This window comes from Amphiura filiformis, chromosome 5 (genome assembly GCF_039555335.1).
Source record: "Amphiura filiformis chromosome 5, Afil_fr2py, whole genome shotgun sequence".
Classification (NCBI taxonomy): domain Eukaryota; kingdom Metazoa; phylum Echinodermata; class Ophiuroidea; order Amphilepidida; family Amphiuridae; genus Amphiura; species Amphiura filiformis.
Genome location: NC_092632.1, coordinates 4,516,339 through 4,536,598, shown reverse-complemented (window position 1 = coordinate 4,536,598; position 20,260 = coordinate 4,516,339). Strand labels below are relative to the sequence as shown.

The 20,260-nt window shown below is 37.0% G+C and overlaps 2 protein-coding genes across 2 annotated transcripts in view; one reads left to right on the top strand and one right to left on the bottom strand.

Moving 5' to 3' along the window:
* LOC140152510 (follicle-stimulating hormone receptor-like) overlaps positions 1-20,260 on the bottom strand; it is a 459,585-nt gene that overhangs the window by 115,694 nt on the left and 323,631 nt on the right. The gene's annotated exons all lie outside the window — the stretch shown is intronic.
* Positions 4,070-8,339, top strand: LOC140151784 (uncharacterized). The gene is made up of 2 exons (XM_072174121.1): positions 4,070-4,394; positions 6,447-8,339. The coding sequence occupies exon 2, from the start codon at positions 6,453-6,455 to the stop codon at positions 8,091-8,093; it is 1,641 nt and encodes a 546-aa protein (XP_072030222.1). The 5' UTR covers positions 4,070-4,394; positions 6,447-6,452; the 3' UTR covers positions 8,094-8,339.

Sequence of the window (20,260 nt, the reverse complement as noted above, 5' to 3'; positions counted from 1 at the left end):
TGCACCAACCCCTCTATCTTTTTATCCAAATATCCCACAGAGTCGTGCGATATGTCAAACTTTTCCTCTGGTCATAAAGAACAAAAAAGAATACATGTGATAAATTTATCTGTACAAATTGTCGCACTCCAAGTGACATATGGTATATTTGCAACCCTACTGTGGATTTGCAATTGACCTGGGGAACATATTGGAACATTTTGCACGGGTCAGCTCAAAAGACATCACTAAGTTCTGGGGCCAAATCTTAGAATTGCGTTATCTGGACATCTGTAAGAGGTACAGGGCTCAAACTCGGTGACAACTCATGACCAGGGGTGAATTATGGAACATCTTGCAGGGGTCTGGTCAAAGGTCATCTGGGTCAAATCTTAGAATTGCATTTTCTGGACATCTGTGAGGAGTACAGGACTCAAAACTCGGTGACAACAAACCTCATGACAGGGGAACATTTTTGGAACATTTTGCAGGGGTCAGATACCTCCACAACACCAACATGCCCCAGCTAGGTTTGTGGTCTATGACCACCATTTGCCTCTAGTTGTTGTTTTCTTTTTTTTTTTTTACCGCAAAAGCGTATTTTATTATAAATAATATTCAGAAATGAGTTGTTTCAAATTGTTACATCATAATCTTTCTGACTCGTTCGGATAGGCCTATACTCAGCAAACGCAAGTTTTACAGAAAACATTTACATGTTAGGTTATATTATAAAGGGTACAGAACGTTTTAATAAAATTCAAAAACATTTTAGAAAACATGCTGCAAACATTGTAATATTTCTTTAAAAATTATATCTGTAGTGTTTTTGAATTAGGAGACAAAAACAAGATTTGACTCAGTATCATACAGTAGAGAGTCATAATTACGAAATGTGTGTAATTTAGCAAAGGGTGTGTTTTCAGTGACCATTCCCTAAATATTCCAACTTCTTTATCAACAATTTTATTATGATTCAAAGGAATATTATATACTTCCAAATCGTGTGCAATATGAAGCTCATACAACATTTTGTTTTTAAGTTATGGGACAAAAATGACATTTTAGAGCAGTTTAGAGCCATAATTACGAAGCGTGTGTAGTTTAGCATAGGGGATGGTTTCAGTGACCACTCCCTAAATAAACCAATTTCTTATTCAACAATTTTGTTATGATTCCAAAGCCCAATATCCACTCTCAAATCATGTGCAATATGAAGCTCATACGACATTCCGTTTTTAAGTTATGACACAAAAACGAAATTTATATGAAATATTTTGCATTCAGTAGAGACAATCAACGAAATATGTCTTGGGAACGCTTGCGTGTAAATAACGGAAAACTCTCACCCCCTATCCTCTGTTCAATGTTACAAAATGCCAATGACTTCAGCGGTTTCCCAATGTGTTCCAACATTGATTGATGGGGGGGGGAAGGTAAATCATTGTTGTAGATGTCATGCTTGTTTCCAGGCAAAATATACGTCATTTCCATGATCATATTAAATTCTGCACGGGATTTCGACAGAGTGTACCAAGCGTTCCAAGGACTTTTTTCGTAGATTGTAGCTTAATCTATCCTTGAAGTCAGAATTTCAGTTGTGAAAATATTATTATTTTCCCTATAATTTGCAATCACCATCATCTCAGAATACTGACATCTATACCAACAATTTAATATATGATTTTAAATATATTATTACTGATTCCCACAATGCAGAGAATTCTTCTTCCAATCAGCATGCATTGCCCTGTTCTGCTGGCCAGACTAATGCAGATTTTTTTAATATTTGCTGTATGCATATTAAATCAGTTGTTTTTTGGCCAAAAGTGTACTGATTTTGATGGAATTGTTGTATGCATGTAAAATCAACTGTTTTGGACAAAAAGTAGATTTTTGATAAAAACACATGCAAAACGAGGGAAAAATTTTGTCCACCTGTAGAACATAACTGTTTTTCATTACTTTTTTTTGCCTTATTTTTAAGATTGTCAAATTAAGATAATTACTTTGACTGAGGCTTCAGATATGTTTCAAGATGTACAACTAACCCTGGTGAACTAATAACAACCTTATAAATAGACCCTATCGAATACTACGTCACCTGTCCTCACTTAAATAAAATTCTGTCCACCATAAGGTACTACAGGGCAATTCGCGCAATATTGCAATAAAACATGTGATAGGTATGAATGGTTTTGGAATCGAACTAGACACCTGTCCCTCTGTCACTTAAAACTTAGAACCAATGTGGCTGCCATTTCAATTGTTATACCGTTTCGCTTGAGTTTATTCGAAACGGTCTATAGTGCTATATAGTTGCATGTGTGATTCATGCAATGCAGTGTGTGAAGGTTTGATTTGCTGCTTCCTCCATAGATTGGTAGCGGTGCCAGTAATGATGTCTCCTTACCCACAGAGTTTACAGAGCAAATTAATTGCAGCATTACAAGACTATGAGCTCACATGTTGACATATTTTACCCAATTTATGGTAAATTTCATCTCTTTGTAGCAATTTTTTCTGAAATACTAATTTCTTGAATAAGATAATAGAACTTATTCCATCAACCATGTGGGAAGTCTTTATACGATTTCTAAATGTGTTAAGTTTATCTTCATAATTTGATGAGTCTTGTGCAGGATGCTGGCGCCAATCTTGACGAAGTTGTATAAATTATGTATACATGGTATATATGCCATATCAAAAAACACCCCAGACATGATTTAAATTACTTCAGAAAATTACTTTTGACAAGACGTTTTTAACTATGATTTTGTATCCTTCACTAGGGATTTTCTTGGAAACATCATACAACAAAGTATACTTTACAAATATTATTATTTATTGATTCACTCTCTTCAAGTATCACTTGACAATTGTCAAAAGCAACCTTTAATCCCAGGGTATATCTTCATTTACCCAATTCTGTAAAATGTACAAGAGTGAAATTTAATGTACAGATGTTGCAAACTAAATTCATACCCTCTCTACCAAGCCAATACCCCAGCAAGACAGGGATTGAACCTGGGACCTCACACACCAGAGGCAAGCACCACACTATCTCTTGAATGATTATAACTTGACTTGTGATGAAGTACCCTGCCTTAAAACACCAATCTACTTCTACAAACAGTGCAGTCTGATCACAAGGAGGCATCTAAGGGCAATTAGGGCATCCAACTGTTGCGCAGCATGTCAGTGTTTGTCATTGGGGACAACTTGTAACTACTTTATTCAAACCGGTCTGACTGTTTGACAGAGGTTTAGCTATCTGAAGGAGATCCCGAGGAGTTAACAACAACATGGGTTATATCAGCATACTATTTATACATATAACTTGTTGACTTCAAAAGGTTCATTCATGTCATTCATATAATGAAGTTACTAAACTCTCAAATGTAAGTTACTAGTAGCATCCATTAAATACTACACTGCACAACATCACAGGAATATCTTGCATGCTAATGACAAATATTCACTTTGAAAACTTTTTCCTACCAGAGGGAATTCAGGCAAATGATTGATGATCCAATACCATTGTTGTCACCAAAGCACCAATAATTTTTTATTTGTGACATTTCAATTACATAAATTGTTCTACATTCGTATTCTTCTTCTATGTTTTTTTTTTAAACTCTGTATACCTTATTACTAAATTAGTCATCTTCAGAAGACAGTGCCTAAAGGCTCCGGGCAATGGAATATTCCATTTGAAATTCATACTCCCCTTGTAAATGATTTAGCTAAAGTCTTCCACAGAGTTTGGGTTTCAAATAGAATAGACAATTGGGAAACTTCCAAATTAAAAAAAAAAAAAGGACCACTTTTTCAAAATTAGCCCCCCCCCCCCCCACCCCAAAAGAAATTCTGGTTACGGGCCAACAGAAAAATTGTGGTAGATATTATCCAATAAAATAAACACCAAACAATTATTTTTATTGGCCCTACCAGGGATGTGTTGGGGTAATTTGATATCTTAGGATATTACATGTAGGCATAGGCTATATCAAACCAGGGAAGTGTAACATGATAACCTCTGGGTTGACCTTACTAAAGCTAGGTCAGGCTAGGGATCTCAAGGGTCACTGTATGACTCATGCAGTGTGATCATGCTGATGAACAAGCACAAACCATAGACTCTGAAGTCTATATATGCACAAACTGAACACTGCTAGACCAATTTCTTTGATCTCTATATCAAGCCATTTTACCCCCACATTGGCCACAGGATCTGTGTTTCATAATACTAGCTGTAGTTTTATGTAAGGTGAAAAATTCGGCACCAGATCCAGATTATATTTTGCTGTTACTAGTCTACAATAACTACAACCATTGCATTGTATTTGCAATTTTGCATATAGTTAGTAATACTGGAGCTGAATAAGCAGTCTCATATAGATAGAGCTCAGTAGGTAAGTTTGCTGGTTCCTTGTTTATATAGGCCTATAGCTCTTCTTTGTTCATTGCTGAAGGGACAGCATTTTATGTGTACCAGGGCAGGGGGTTGGATTCTCAACTTCGTCTACCACAAAATCATCCCCCCTTTGATGCACCAAAAGAATTTTGCCTATGCACCCCTGCACCATGTACATGAGTTTAGCCTAACATATATTTCTGTATAATATCAAGGTCATTATTATTGTGAAATATGTGATATTTGATTGCATTAAAGTAGTGCAGCGACAGAATCTTATCTACCATTACTGTACAAGAGACAGGAGAATTCGATGGCAACTATAATGTTGTGGTATTTTTGTGTTCAAAAAACAACTGAGAAATCACATATGCATGTACCATCAATGTAAACAAAACATCGATATATGACATTGACAACTGTCACTTGTTTGACAAGTAAACACATTCAGCAGCGACACTGTTTACATTGACGAAAAGTAGTGAATTACAACTAATTCGAATTCGCTTGAAAAAAATGATGACTTGAGTCGATAAAAGTCCTCATCGGAACAGACAAAGACTTTTTGAATTACAATCGATGATGACCCAGGACTACGACTTTGTCTGTTTACACCAGGTAAGTCAACTTAAATTGATTAATACGACTTTTGTGAAGTTGACTCGATTAAACTATTTATTGATAGTACCTACAGTTTAAACTGTGCCTGGAGGGGGGGGGCATTCACTAAAAATGGGTGACGGGAATGTGCGGCCACATTGACCCCCATTTTTCAACTCCCTCTCACCCAATGACCCCTGTTTTTGTTTTACTGAATTCCCTCTCACCCAATGACCCCCTTTTTGGTTTTTCTGTCACCAAAAGACCCCCTCTTGTCAAGAATTTTATACAACTACTCACTGAATGACCCCGTTTTTTCATTATTTTTCTTCAAAGTTTTCAACAAATTTCAAATTTTGATGACATTTTTAACTTTTAAAAATTTTGATGAATTTTGACCATTTTGTATCAACTTTTATATTTTGACCAAAACTTGTTCTCAGTCTCATGGGAAGATCCCCTTTTTTGGCAAGATTTTCCCCAGCCTCACCAAAAAACCCTATTTTGGGGGCCTTCTCACCGAAAGATCCGAAAGTTTTTTTGGTGTCTAGGCTCTCACTGAAAGACCCCTAGTTTTGAAGTGCTGTCCGCATATCCCCTTCACTTCCAAATTCGAGTGCCCCCCCAACCGATTTGTACTCCCAGGTGTAATAATACTTGGGATGGTGAATTTTAGTGGGGATGGGGCAAAGATGTTTTGCCGGCCAAAAAAAAGGGGGAGGGAAGCAATTTTGACAATATAATGCCCTAAAAAGGTGTAGAAATAATATGTCAAAAAAACGTTGAAATAGAAATATAGAATTAATTTTATAGACTTAATTTATTCTTAAAGGAAGTGTCCGCAATCACAACATTATGTCTTAACCATAAAACGAATAAAAACAGCTATCTCTCAACACACGATATTCAAAATTCCTGTGCAGAAATTGTCTAGAGCAATGACGTACCAATAATTCAATGAAGCCTGACGACAAATGAGCACAAATAACCATGGCGTCATTGCTCTAGAAAATTTCAAGGAATTTTGAATATCGCGTGTTGAAAGATTGCTCTTTTTATTTGTTTTTATGGTTAATATGAGTTTGTTTTAAATAAAACAGGGCCGTAGCAAGGTTGAAAAATGTGGTGCGGCCATTACAAAAATGAAATGCCAAATTACAAATATATGCCCAAATTGAAATAGAGATATAAAAGAAAACATAACAAATTTCTCAAAAAGTGGGGCAGCCATGGCATCCCTGGCTGCCCCGCTTCCTACGGACCTGAAATAAAACCATGTGATTTGTGCTTGATAATTATTAACTAACATATCTAACATATAAGACATAATGTTGTGATTGCTGGACGCTTCCTTTAACCTTTTAGTTTTACCCAAACATTTATTATACTTTTGTCGAGATCAAAATATACAAAAATCAAGTAAGTAATATAATTCCCTCTTGCATTACAGCTTGTGATGGCATCCCAAGGTAAGACATGGGCAGTGTGCAAGTCCTGCAAGCAGAAGTTTACTCCTAACACACCACACCAGACCAAATGCAGATATTGTGAAAAATATTCCAGTGAGTTGGGTAGTGAGAATAAGCAGGAAACAAGAAATACTGGTAATAAACTACACAAATGCGGGTACTGTAGCAAGTGCTTTAGCCTGGCTGCCAAGAAACTACATGAAATGACACACACAGGTGATAAACCATGGCCACACAAATGCAGATATTGTGGCAAGTGCTTCAGCCAGGCTAGTAACAAGAAAAGACATGAAATGACACACACAGGTGATAATCCACACAAATGCAGATATTGTGACAAGTGCTTTGGGCAAGCTAGTGATGTGAAACAGCATGAAATGATGCATACATGTGATAAACCACACAAATGCAGATATTGTGACAAGTGCTTCAGCCACGCTGGTAACAAGAAACAACATGAAATGACACATACAGGTGATAAACCACACAAATGCAGATATTGTGACAAGTGCTTCAGCCAGGCTGGTAACAAGAAACAACATGAAATGACACATACAGGTGATAAGCCACACAAGTGTAGATATTGTGGCAAAAGCTTCAATGGGGCTAGTGGCAAGAAAACACATGAAATGACACATACAGGTGATAAACCACACAAATGCAGATACTGTGACAAGTGCTTTAGCATGGTTTGTAACAAGAAAAGACATGAAATGACACATACTGGTGATAAAAGACACAAATGCAGATATTGTGGGAAGTGCTTTAGTGTGGTTGGTAACAAGGTAAAACATGAAAGGATACATACAGGTGAGATGGGTAGCAAAAATAAGCAGAAAACAAGAAGTACTGGTAATAAACTACACAGATGCAGGTACTGTAGCAAGTGCTTCACCATAGCTGAAAAAAGGAACAGACATGAAACAACACATACAGGTACAAAAACACACAGATGCAGATATTGTGACAAGGGCTTTAACAAGGCTGGTAACAAGAAAATGCATGAAATTATACATACAGGTGATAAACCACATAAATGCAGATATTGTGACAAGTGTTTTAGCCAAGCTGGTAACAAGAAACAACATGAAATGACACACACAGGTGATAAACCACACAAGTGTAGATATTGTGACAAGTGCTTCAGCCAGGCTAGTAACAAGAAAACACATGAAATGACACATAGAGGTGATAAACCACACAAATGCAGATATTGTGGCAAGGGCTTTAATCAGGCTGTTCAAAAGAATACACATGAAATGACACACACAGGTGATAAACCCTACAAATGCAGATATTGTGACAAATGCTTTAGCATGGTTTGTAACCAGAAAACACATGAAATGACACACACAGGTTATAAACCTTACAAATGCAGATACTGTGGGAAGTGCTTTAGCCATGCAGTTAGCAAGAAAAAACATGAAATGATGAATACAAGTGATAAAACACACAAATGCAGATATTGTGATAAGTACTTTAGCCAGACTTGCCACAAGAAAGGACATGAAATGACACATACAGGTGATAAACCACACAAATGCAGATATTGTGATAAGTGCTTTAACCGAGCTGACAATAAGAAAAGACATGAAACTACATGTGCTGGAAATAATAGTTTAGTATGAAGATACTGTGACAGAATACTATAAGATCCAAATTATAGAAATTGTTGTATATGTACTAACTTCTTTGTATGTAGTAACATTATATAGGTAGTTGATATGTTATAAAGAGTTAATCAGTGATAAACTAACCAGAATACTATAAGATCCAGATTTGGGTGTCTAAGAAGAGGCATACATGTAATAAAACAGTTCAACTGGAAAATGAAAGCAATTATCTAATCAAGGCAAAGTGCAAGCTATAGTTTGATCAGCTCGTAATTGGCAGGTCTTATAACATCACAGATTAATATCAATAAATTTTATTTTGAGAATTGTCTTGTACATAAGCATCAAATTATTAATTGAAGTCCTATACTTTATCTACTTTCTTTAACACACAAAATATAAAGCATACAGGTCACTCTACCACGCTTATAAATGTCGGTCTACTTTTCGATGTAGTGGTAAAAGCTTATAAATACCTGCCGATTATACGAGCTGATCAAACTATAATTATGATCAAAATAATTCAGTGTTGGTCATTTACTGGTGTAGATCGGCATAATATTTGATACTACAGATTTGTATATGTGGTGTAAACTCTGTATTCAACGGTGATGGACATGATCCTTCCCAAAAATCCAAAACTCCCCTCTATCTTGGTCAATTTCAAGGCACGTAATTTTCATCTTATCTTACCCTGAAAGGATGACAACTTTAAGTTGTATACATACCCCTATTTGGGTATTTTAAGGTTGGTCTGAACCCTGGAATTATAAAAACTTTCGGGCCTCATAACTGCTAAATTATTAGTCTAAAGAATATAAAAGTATACATTTTTAGAATGGAAATGATTTGATGAATTCATCTGTGAGGTCCAATTTGGGCCAAAATGCTCATTTTGGAGAAAATCCAAAAAACAGGTTTTTAGCCCAAATTATTTCGTCTAACGTAACAAAAAAATTATTTGGCCAAAAAATAGTTTTTATTAATTTGTAAAAACTAGATAAAAATATCTAGGGACCGTTTTTTCATTTTTTTGAATTTTGACCAATTTCACCAAAAATATTTGAAATTTTGGTGAAAATCAGGCTTTTTTATGATTTGTTTGAAAATTTTGCATTTTTTCACCATTTTTGGTGCAAATTTCTCAAAGTTGGTCAAAATTCAAAAAAATAAAAAAACAGTCCATAGATATTTTTATCTAGTTTTTAAAAATAAAAAAAAAAAATTTTTTGGCCAAACAATTTTTTTTGTTATGTTGCACGAAAAAATTTGGGCCAAAAACCCGTTTTTTGGGATTTTCTCCAAAATGAGCATTTTGGCCCAAATTGGACCTCACAGATGAATTCAAAGTCATTTCCAGTCTAAAATGTATACTTTTATATTCTTTAGACTAATAATTTAGCAGTTATGAAGCCTAAAGTTTCCATAATTCCAGGGTTAAGACCACCCTTAAGGACATACTTACAAAATTAGCATACCATATCAAAGTGACACATTCCGGTCAGATTTTGTTCTTTTTAGAAACAAATGTGTAACTATTAGCAATGCATAATGTACAGGGTGTCCCAGAATGATTTGTACCATGTTTGCAAAAATAACTAAAAATAGAAGACGGGCAGTGTATCTATTTTTGATACCAGCATTATAATGTTGGATATGTCTCCTACTTATTCTGTTAATTTCAGCACGCTACCTTTATTTGTTTTGGCGTGGCATGCAATAATGTAAAATCGATGAAAAACGACTCGGATACCTTTGAAAAATGGCACGATACGATTAAATGAAGAGCGTGGGATGTTTGGCACAGCATTTCGACGACAACTACTGTTGGGGTTGCGCCTTAAAGCCCATTTAAAGCTTGCGGACAGCTGCAATGTTCGCTCTAGTTCTTGCAGTCTTACGAGCACCTGAAGCTTCACTCTGCGATTCCTGACAGTTCCGTGCTCGTCAAACTTCTTTCGTTATACACTATCGTCTAATGAATCTTCTTTGCGTCTCAACATAGCTGCGGTTTGCCAGTAAGTTTTGAAAGAAATCCACGCTGCTGTACAGTAAATTGAGGAGCCGACTTTTCTGTACCACAACCAGTTCGATCTCTGCAAGCATTTCAAATGACCCCGGTGGGTTCAGTTTGTATTTAAAGGTAGGACGTATGACCGTTCCAGGATTTGAAAATGACCCCTATTTCACGGGGAATCGAGGACATTTGCAGCAATTTTACCCCCTATTTTGCGCGAAATCAAGGAAAATTTGCCCCAAATACCTCCCCTATTTTTATCATTTTGAGGATGCATTTTCATTTCACCCCCTTATCACGAGGAATCAAGGACATTTTTCCGAAATAAATACCCCTATTTTTACCATTTAAAGGACACTTTTGAATTTGCCCCCTATTTCATGGGGAAATGAGGACAATAACGAAAACTGTAGCGGTAAAACGTGGACGAAAGTCCTAGAAATACACCCTATTTTTCATTTCAAGGACAATTTTGCTCCAAAACACCCCTAATTTAAACAATCGCGAACAATTTTGTCCTCGAAAATTCCGCGGACATTTCTTGAAAAGTACCCCTAATTGGAACCATCATGCGTACACATTGTCAGTGAAGACTGAACCCACCGGGCAAATGACATGGACCTCACACCACAATAACTATATTTAAAACTACCGCCAAAGAGAGAATGGGATTAGGCCACAAATCCTTAATTCCATATAATGATTGCTTAAGTAACGTCATAAATAATAGATAGATATCGGCTATTTAGTGGAAATATGAACAGGGCACAACTAAATTACCTGCATAAGTTTTTCCGAATAACTTTGTGCTGAGCGGTTAGTAATGTTACGGATTTTCAAAATAGGTTGCGTTGTCAAAACTTAGAATTCACCATTTTACGCAATCTTCTATAACTTCTAATAGAAACGTCCAATTTTTAAAAACTAAAAAATCTGAGAAAGCTAACTATATGTAGAACTTAAAATGCAAAACAATATGACCATTCAACATGCCCTTCATACCTAAAAAATTCCATCTTTCCCGGTACAGATCATTCTGGGACACCCTGTATACTGTATTAAATGTTAGGTGAAATTTTGTGATTTTTACAAATTTGTACGAACACGGAACAAAAACTAAAAAATAATCACAATTCATGATGTAATGTGGGAATCAAAATTCCAGTCTTTTAAAAAATAAATATCCTTTTAAATTTCAAGGCCATTTGACTGAAAAACATGTCTAAAACACTTGAAAATGTACCCTGTTTTTCGTGGAATTGTGAAGGATCATGTGGTCACATAGCCATTGAAATGCCCAAACCCTACTAGCAGTCACAGCAATCAAGAGACATGCACTGGTGATAAAAAAAACCCGCTGGTAAATACCGTTAAAAGGCAAACATTTAATTCTTATGAACAACTTTGATTTTAGTTGACTGCATGAAGTTCAACTGGTAGAGATTTGATAGCAAGCTGACCCACCAGGGATGTATTGTAAGAATTTGGACAGGATTCTTTCAGGCAGGACTGGTACTTGACTTAGCTTTTAGAATTAGCATCTTAGAACATTTTTATTTACAATTTTGGTCATCAGAATAAATAAATAAAGTGATAAAAATGGGGGCACTCAAAAAATGCAATAGTGAATTATGTACACATTTCACATAGCCTTTTGCAACTAGAACAAAAGTGCATACTGCTTTTTGTCTCGTTGTCTCGCCTGATAAGGCAGGAGACTATATAATCACTTTTCCGTGCGTAGGGGTGTGTGTGTGTGTATGTGACAAATTTGGTTAAAGTTTTGGTTAAAGTTTGCTTTCCGCCTATTTTCTCGGAGACTATGAGTCATACGTTCCTCAAACTTGGTGGGTGGGTGCATCTTGACCCGAGACAGAACCGGTTTGTATTGGTTAGTGGGTCAAGGTCACTGAGGTCATCTAGGGGTCATCTGAGGTCAAATTAGTAAAAACTGTCGTATGGCCATGAAACTTGGTGGGTCCAGTCACAAATTTTTGGAAGGTCATTTCGAGGTCACCAGAGGTCATCTGAGGTCAAATTAGTAAAACTGTCGGATGGGCATGAAACTTGGTGGGTACAGTCAACATTTAAAGCCAAATTTTTGGAAGGTCATTTCGAGGTCACCAGGGGTCATCTGAGGTCAAATTAGTAAAAACTGTCGGATGGGCATGAAACTTGGTGGGTACAGTCAACATTTAAAGCCAAATTTTTGCAAGGTCATTTCGAGGTCACCAGGGGTCGTTTGAGGTCAAATTAGTAAAAACTGTTGTATGGGCATGAAACTTGGTGGGTGCAGTCAACATTTAAAGCCAAATTTTTGGAAGGTCATTTCAAGGTCACCAAGGGTCACCTGAGGTCAAATTAGTAAAAACTGTCGGATGGGCATGAAACTTGGTGGGTACAGTTAACATTTAAAGCCAAATCTTTGGAAGGTCATTTCGAGGTCACCAGGGGTCATCTGAGGTCAAATGAGTAACAACTGTCAGGTGGGCATGAAACTTGGTGGGTACCGTCAATATTTAAAGCCAAATTTTCGGAAGATCATTTTGAGGCCACCAGGGGTCATCTGAGGTCAAATTAGTAAAAACTGTCGTATGGGCAGGAAACTTGGTGGGTACAGTCAACATTTTAAAGCCAAATTTTTGGAAGGTCATTTCGAGGTCACCAGGGGTCATCTGAGGTCAAATGAGTAACAACTGTCGGGTGGGCATGAAACTTGGTGGGTACCGTCAATATTTAAAGCCAAATTTTCAGAAGATCATTTCGAGGCCACCAGGGGTCATCTGAGGTCAAATTAGTAAAAACTGTGGATAGGCATGAAACTTGGTGGGTACAGTCAACATTTAGAGCCAAATTTTTGGAAGGTCATTTCAGGGTCACCAGGGGTCATCTGAGGTCAAATTAGTAAAAACTTTTGCATGGGCATGACTCTTGGTGGGTACAGTCACCATCAGCCAGATAATCGTGCCCAGCCGATAACCGCCAAATTCATTTACCTCTACCAACAGTAATTGCAAATGCAGGCGGTCGCAAAAGCAGGCGAGACTCGTGGTTCGAGAACCGCCTTGTTTTGGTTTTTATGCCTCCACCGCGAGGCATACTGTTTTTGCAATGTCCGAGCATCCTTGCTTCCATCCGTCCGGATGCTGTATCTCGGGCATGGATTCAAATTTTCAGGATAGGTGGGTCATGGTCAAAAACTCTGGCTACTTTTTTATGGGTGGGGTTCAAGGTCATATACTGTGGTCAAAGTCATTTGAGGTCAAATTACTAAAAACTGTCGTATGGGCATGAAACTTTGTGGGTACAGTCAACATTTAGACCCAAATTTTTGGAAGGTCATCTTGGGGTCATCCAGGGTCACTCAGGGGTCATCTAAGGTCAAATTAATAAAATTGGTCGTATGGGCATGAAACTTGGTGGGTACGGTCAACATTTAGAGTCAATTTTTTGGAAGGTCATTTTGGGGTCACCCAGGGGTCATCTAAGGTCAAATTAATAAAATTGGTCGTATGGGCATGAAACTTGGAAGGTACAGTCAACATTTAGGGCCAAATTTTTGGCATGTCATTTTGGAGTCATCCAAGGTCACCCAGGGGTCATCTGAGGTCAAATTACTAAAATGGATTTGTACACATTTAAATCGCCCCCCATTGTGGAGCATCCCATTCAACGCCTATGCGTCCGAAAACCGTGGACGTTTCTAGTTTCCATTGCTTTCGAGACAAACATCTTGTTTTTGGCTTATAGGGTACCGGTACATAATTATTTAGTTTGTATACTGTGTCAATACTGTCATTGATTATAGTAAGCATTCATTATTTATGTGACATTATTTAGTTCAACATAAATATGTAGGATGATAGATAGCACTGGTGCTCTCTTAAAATCGATAATCACTTTTGAAGCAAATTTTCACTCTTAAAGATCAGTTTTCAAGAGAAACCCAATCCGATATAAATGAAACCACACATCAACATTTCAATTTTAAAATGATTGATTATTAATAGTCAAGATCGACAGTGATGTTGTGCAGTGTTACATGACATCACAAGTATTTTCTAAGCTACCATGTTGATATTGTTTATTAGCCGTATACGTACATCGTGGCAGAGTCCTACGACAAGCCAGAGAATCTGTATGAATACATATTAGAACACGATACATACATGCATGCATGCAACATTCTGGATTGGGAAATGAAGTTCTAGAGACTTGGGCAACATAGCTGCCAATTAATCAATGACCCTGTTCACATTAGAAAATTTTCTTCTTTCAACGAACCTTGAACGAAGATTAAAAATAGTTTTTTCCTAATGTGTATCCACTTTTCTTCCTTCGACGAAGATTAAAATTGGTTCGTTCAACGAAGCTAAAAAGGTTGTTTCGACGACGAAGGAATACTTCGTTCGACGAAGCTAATTTTGTTATGTGTACGCTCGCTTCGTTTGAATGTGATCACATGACAAGTGACCTTCGCCGGATTTAATAATAGCCGGGTGCTAATAGCTTCGTTCGAGCTTCATTAATTTGCATGAAATGTGTACAGTGCAATGTCTTCGTTCGATCTTCGTTCAGCGTAATGTGTACGCATGCTTAATTAGTTAATTAAGATAAACTTATCTTCGTTGAATGAAGAAATTTTCTGATGTGGACAGGGTCAATGATTAAAAACCATAGATTGGAAATTTCAATCTAAAAGATTGATTTTTGTAACTTTTTATTTTTTGAGTTATTCGCCTTTTCTAGGGCGAGTTGAGAACACAATGCTCAGATGCAAAAAGTGATATATCCATTTTTCTTGATTTGAGGTATGGGTATAACTCGTCAAATATAAGAAACATATAAATAAGGAAATATGTGGTGGTTCTGATCATAGTTTCAAAAATATGCATTGGCTTTTTAAAAGTAGAGTGTCAATTGAAAGCTAGTATAAGGCAGATGTTGGTGGCCTTAATGAAAAAATGGCATTATTGTCTTTTTGCATCTGAACTCTTAATATTTCTTAGTGCAGTAAAGGGTACACCAGGTGAAACTATTGAATTGTTGGAAACAGAGCCATGTGATTATAGTTTTGAATAAGGCCCAGTTCATACTTTTTATGCAACTTTGAATAATTTTGATGCAACAATATTCAGAATTCAATATTTTACCATCAAATTTTCAAATCAAAAAGGGCTATAATAGAGTTTTCATCAACAAACATTTGTTAGGATAAACATAAATTCAAACAGATTGAATAACATCAACATCAAATGGTGTATGAATCGGTCCTAATAATAAGTTTTTAGTATCATGTTATAAAATTGTGTCAGACCTTTTGCGACAATCTATATGAGTAATCTGTAGATTTCTTCACCACATAATAATAATAAAGGTAGTTTTTGTGAAAGTTTATTCTGACACCTGCTTCATTCATGAGTATTTGTGTGATTACCATATGACTCATGACTGATATACCCAGAAAACACAAACAAGTGTTTTTCCATGTAAAATATTCTCATGACCTTTTATATAACCCATTTAAATGTTATTAAAACGATTTGAATAAAACCAAAACATGTTTATAACACATTTAAAACGTTTTAAAATTATTTTTGTGTTTGCTTTGGCATGGATAAGTGGAGGGAGGGGGCAGCCCAGGCAATGATAATAAAGTTAAGGGACCGTTCACAAACACTTGTTACGGGGGCTGATGCAAAAAGGGGGCCCTCAAAAGTTTTGGCCCTCCTAAGGGGGCTCTGAAAAAAATGACCACAAATTTTCCTGTGAAAATTGAGAATATACTTTACTATGGGGTTGACCCATAATTCTCATGTCAAAAAGGGAGGCTCTGAAATTGTTGAGATCTGTAAAGGGGGGGGGGGGCAAACATTTTATGATTTTTTGCATCTGGCCCCCCTAACAAGTGTTTGTGAATGGTCCCTATAGCAATGATAAATAGTGTAAAAATGATGCACCAAATGGATTCAATTTGGGTCTACATTTTGCAAAATTTCACAACTTCTGAGGGGGCCCTTGTGCATGCATAAAGAAGTTGCCCTTTTCGCGTCTACTTTGGACACCCGGCACTTTATATTTAAAGCAATAATTTGTGCAATAACAGTACAAACTTGTCCACTAATTGCTTCAACTGGGCTGCCATTTCACAAATTTTCAGCTTTTTCAAACTAAAATTTTACACAATAATAATGCCAAAATGGTCCACCAATTGGCTTCAGTTAGGTCATGTTGCAAAAAGTTTCTCACTTGTGACAGAGGGCACATTTCCCCTCAGACACTCCCTGTGTTGCGCAGACAAGTGATGGCCGCTTCGTGGCCATTTTTTACATTTGATTTTTTTTTCAAATTCGACCTCCCATCTGACTGCGCTAGATCCGCCACTGTGGTATACAGTGTGCATTGGGGAATTTTTTTGAACAGGTGTAGAGGGAGACTGGGGAGAGTCCGCAGCCACCGGGGAGGACGGGTTAGTGTAGTGGTCTTCTCACTCGCTTCTCACCACTGTGGCCGGGGTTCAATTCCCCACGCCCACGGCGCCACATGTGAGTTTGGTTGCCGATTCATGCTCGTCCTCACAGGTTTTTCTCTGGGTGCTCCGGGTTTCCTCCTACATCTAAAATTGGACCTCTTCCCATATCCCTGTCCCATCATATCCGGATGGCATCCCTTAAATTTATTAGCCTCTGAGCACTATTGGGATTAGCCTGGCTTCGGCCGAATGTTATAAATAAATAAATTAAATTTAAAAAAATCTGCCTACCATATGTTTCTGATCTGCCAGCCCCTGCTTTTACCAGGGGGCTTATGTCCCAAAGCCTCCAACACCCACCCCCACCCCCCAAGAATATGTGCATGGTATGTAGCCAAGACATAGGGCTTTATTTGGGCCAAATAGGTCCTTTTCTAACCAAAAAATTGACATTGATAGGCTAGTAAAAAAAAAATAGGGTGAACACTCCTTGGTCTCCCCTACTCAGTAATATCCATTGAGGAAAAAACGTTGTATTTGGCCAAATAAAAAAATAATTTATTTCACCTCCACCTCACTCATCAATTTTTGGGATCTGTCCATTTTTTTTTTTTATTTTGCATATCAAATTAAAAATTTTTGATACTTGAGTAAAATAAGTCCAGTGCCATATATCATACCAATGCAGATGCAGATAAACCATAGACCCTTGGCATAGACCATAATCTACATGGATAAACCATCGAGCTACTAATAGAAGGAGATTCCACAGAAAAATCCTAATCCAATCAATAGGGTTAAGCCGATTACGCTATTCAACGCGAGTCATCACTTGAATGGATTTAATTTTATACTGGGAAAGATGGAATTTTTTAGGTATGAACGGCATTTCTATTGGTCACATTGTTTCACATTTTAAGTTCTACATATATTTAGCTTTCTGAGATTTTTTAGATTTTAAAAATTGGACGTTTCTAGTAGAAGTTAGAGTGGATTGCGTAAAAAATTGTGAATTCCAAGTTTTGACAAAGCAACTTATTTTGAGAATCTGTAAAATTACTAACCGTTCAGCACAAGTTATTTGAAGATGTCATGCAGTAAATTTGTTGTGTCCAGCTGTTCTTACTTCTACTAAATAGTCAATATCTATCATTTGTTTATGATGTTATGAAGCAATTCTTGTATGGAATAAAGGATTTGCTACATTTGAGTGACCTTAAACTATTATTTCTTTGGCAGCAGTTTTGAAGACAATTATTGCGGTGTGTAAGTTTCATCAGTATACGGAAGGTTCGTCCTTAGTGTCACAGCATGCTTTTATGTTCACAGTATATGGGCAAACCCACAGCTACGTAATGAAGAAGATTAAAATTTACTGTGGAGGATCCTTGAGGAAGTTATATCCTCTGTAATAATGCCATTTTTGGGTAAAGATTGTGGTAGAAATCACATAAAAAGTATGGTTTTCAACCTAATTATCTGATGTGATATTGAAATGTTTCACTTAATCCCATATCAAGAATTATTTAGCATTGTAAGTTCTACATCTGTGCCAAATTTGGTGTATTTCCTACAAAAGAATACAGGATTTCTCCAATATATTGCACAGTGCGGCAGGACGATGGTGTTAAAGGATACATGTGTTATGATGCCTTTGCACTGTATTTACACACATGCAGTTTTCGTCCATTTTCAGTAATAGCAATGTCACGCCAAAACGAATCAAGCTATTTCAATGAAAGTCACAGAATAAGTAGGAGACATGTGTGGCATTGTATTGCACCTATTAAGATTAGATATACTGTTGACTATATATTTTTGATATTTTGTTCAAACACGGTACAAATCATTCTGGGACACCCTGTAGATTTACCGAGATGGTAAATATTGATGAACCATGGGATAAAAGTTTTGTTGATGCCGATTCTTGCTCTTATGTGTTTACCCAATAAAGCTATGACTGGGATGTATTAAATGAGCAATGTGTCGCTGGGTACCAATGAAGTTTAAGCTTTTACAAAAACTCGTTAATGGGCCATGCTTCAGACCAATGGGCTCATGGGAGTTCACATGTAGGATACCAAAGTTTAAAATTTGGTAGATCAGTCAACACTAATTATATTTGAATTTGACTGTGCCAGTAAATTGTTTCAGTGTAAGAAAGGGGAAATACATGTATCTGAACAGAATGATCATAGTGCCATATCTTGATAAAATTATATCCAACAGTCAAAGGTCTATTTGGAACAACTTGTACATGATGGGATTTAATAAAAAAAGTAAGTAATAATTTATAATTCCCTCTTGTATTACAGTGATGGCATTCCAAGGTAAGACATGGTCAGTGTGCAAGTCCTGCAAGCAGACGTTTACTCCTAACACACCACATCAGACCAAATGCAGATATTGTGAAAAATATTCCAGTGAGATGAGTAGTAAGAATAAGCAGGAAACAAGAAATACTGGTAATAAACTACACAAATGCAGGTATTGTAGCAAGTGCTTTACGCAGGCTGCCAAGAAACTACATGAAATGACACACACAGGTGATAAACCACACAAATGCAGATATTGTGGCAAGTGCTTCAGCCAGGCTAGTAACAAGAAAAGACATGAAATGACACACACAGGTGATAATCCACACAAATGCAGATATTGTGATAAGTGCTTCAGCCGGGTTGGTAACAAGAAAAGACATGAAATGACACATACTGGTGATAAACCACACAAGTGTCGATATTGTGACAAGTGCTTCAGCCAGGCTGGTAACAAGAAAACACATGAAATGACACACACAGGTGATAATCCACACAAATGCAGATATTGTGACAAGTGCTTTAAGAAGGCTAGTGATATGAAACGACATGAAATGGTGCATACACATGATAAATTGCACAAATGCAGATATTGTGATAAGTGCTACCGCCAGAGTAGTCACACGAAAACACATGAAATGATACACACGGGTGAAAAACGACACAAATGCAGATATTGTGGCAAGGGCTTCAGCCAGGCTAGTACCAAGGAAACACATGAAATGACACATACAGGTGATAAACCACACAAATGCAGATATTGTGGCAAGGGCTTCAGCCAGGTTGGTAGCAAGAAAACACATGAAATGACACATACAGGTGATAAACCACACAAATGCAGATATTGTGGCAAGGGCTTCAGCCAGGTTGGTAGCAAGAAAATGCATGAAATGACACATACAGGTGATAAACCACACAAATGTAGATATTGTGGCAAGGGCTTCAGCCAGGCTGGTAACAAGAAAACACATGAAATTACACATACTGATGATAAACCACACAAATGCAGATATTGTGACAAGTCCTTTAGGCAAGCTAGTGATATAAAACGACATGAAATGGTGCATACACATGATAAACCACACAAATGCAGATACTGTGACAAGTGCTTCAGCCAGGCTAGTACCAAGAAAAGACATGAAATGACACATACTGGTGATAAACCACACAAATGCAGATATTGTGATAAGTGCTTTAGCCAGGCTGGTAAGAAGAAAACACATGAAATGATGCACACAGGTGATAAACCACACAAATGTAAATATTGTGACAAGTGTTTTAGCGAGGTTAGTAACAAGAAAAGACATGAAATGACACATACTGGTGATAAACCACAAAAATGCAGATATTGTGACAAGTGTTTTAACCAGGTTAGTAA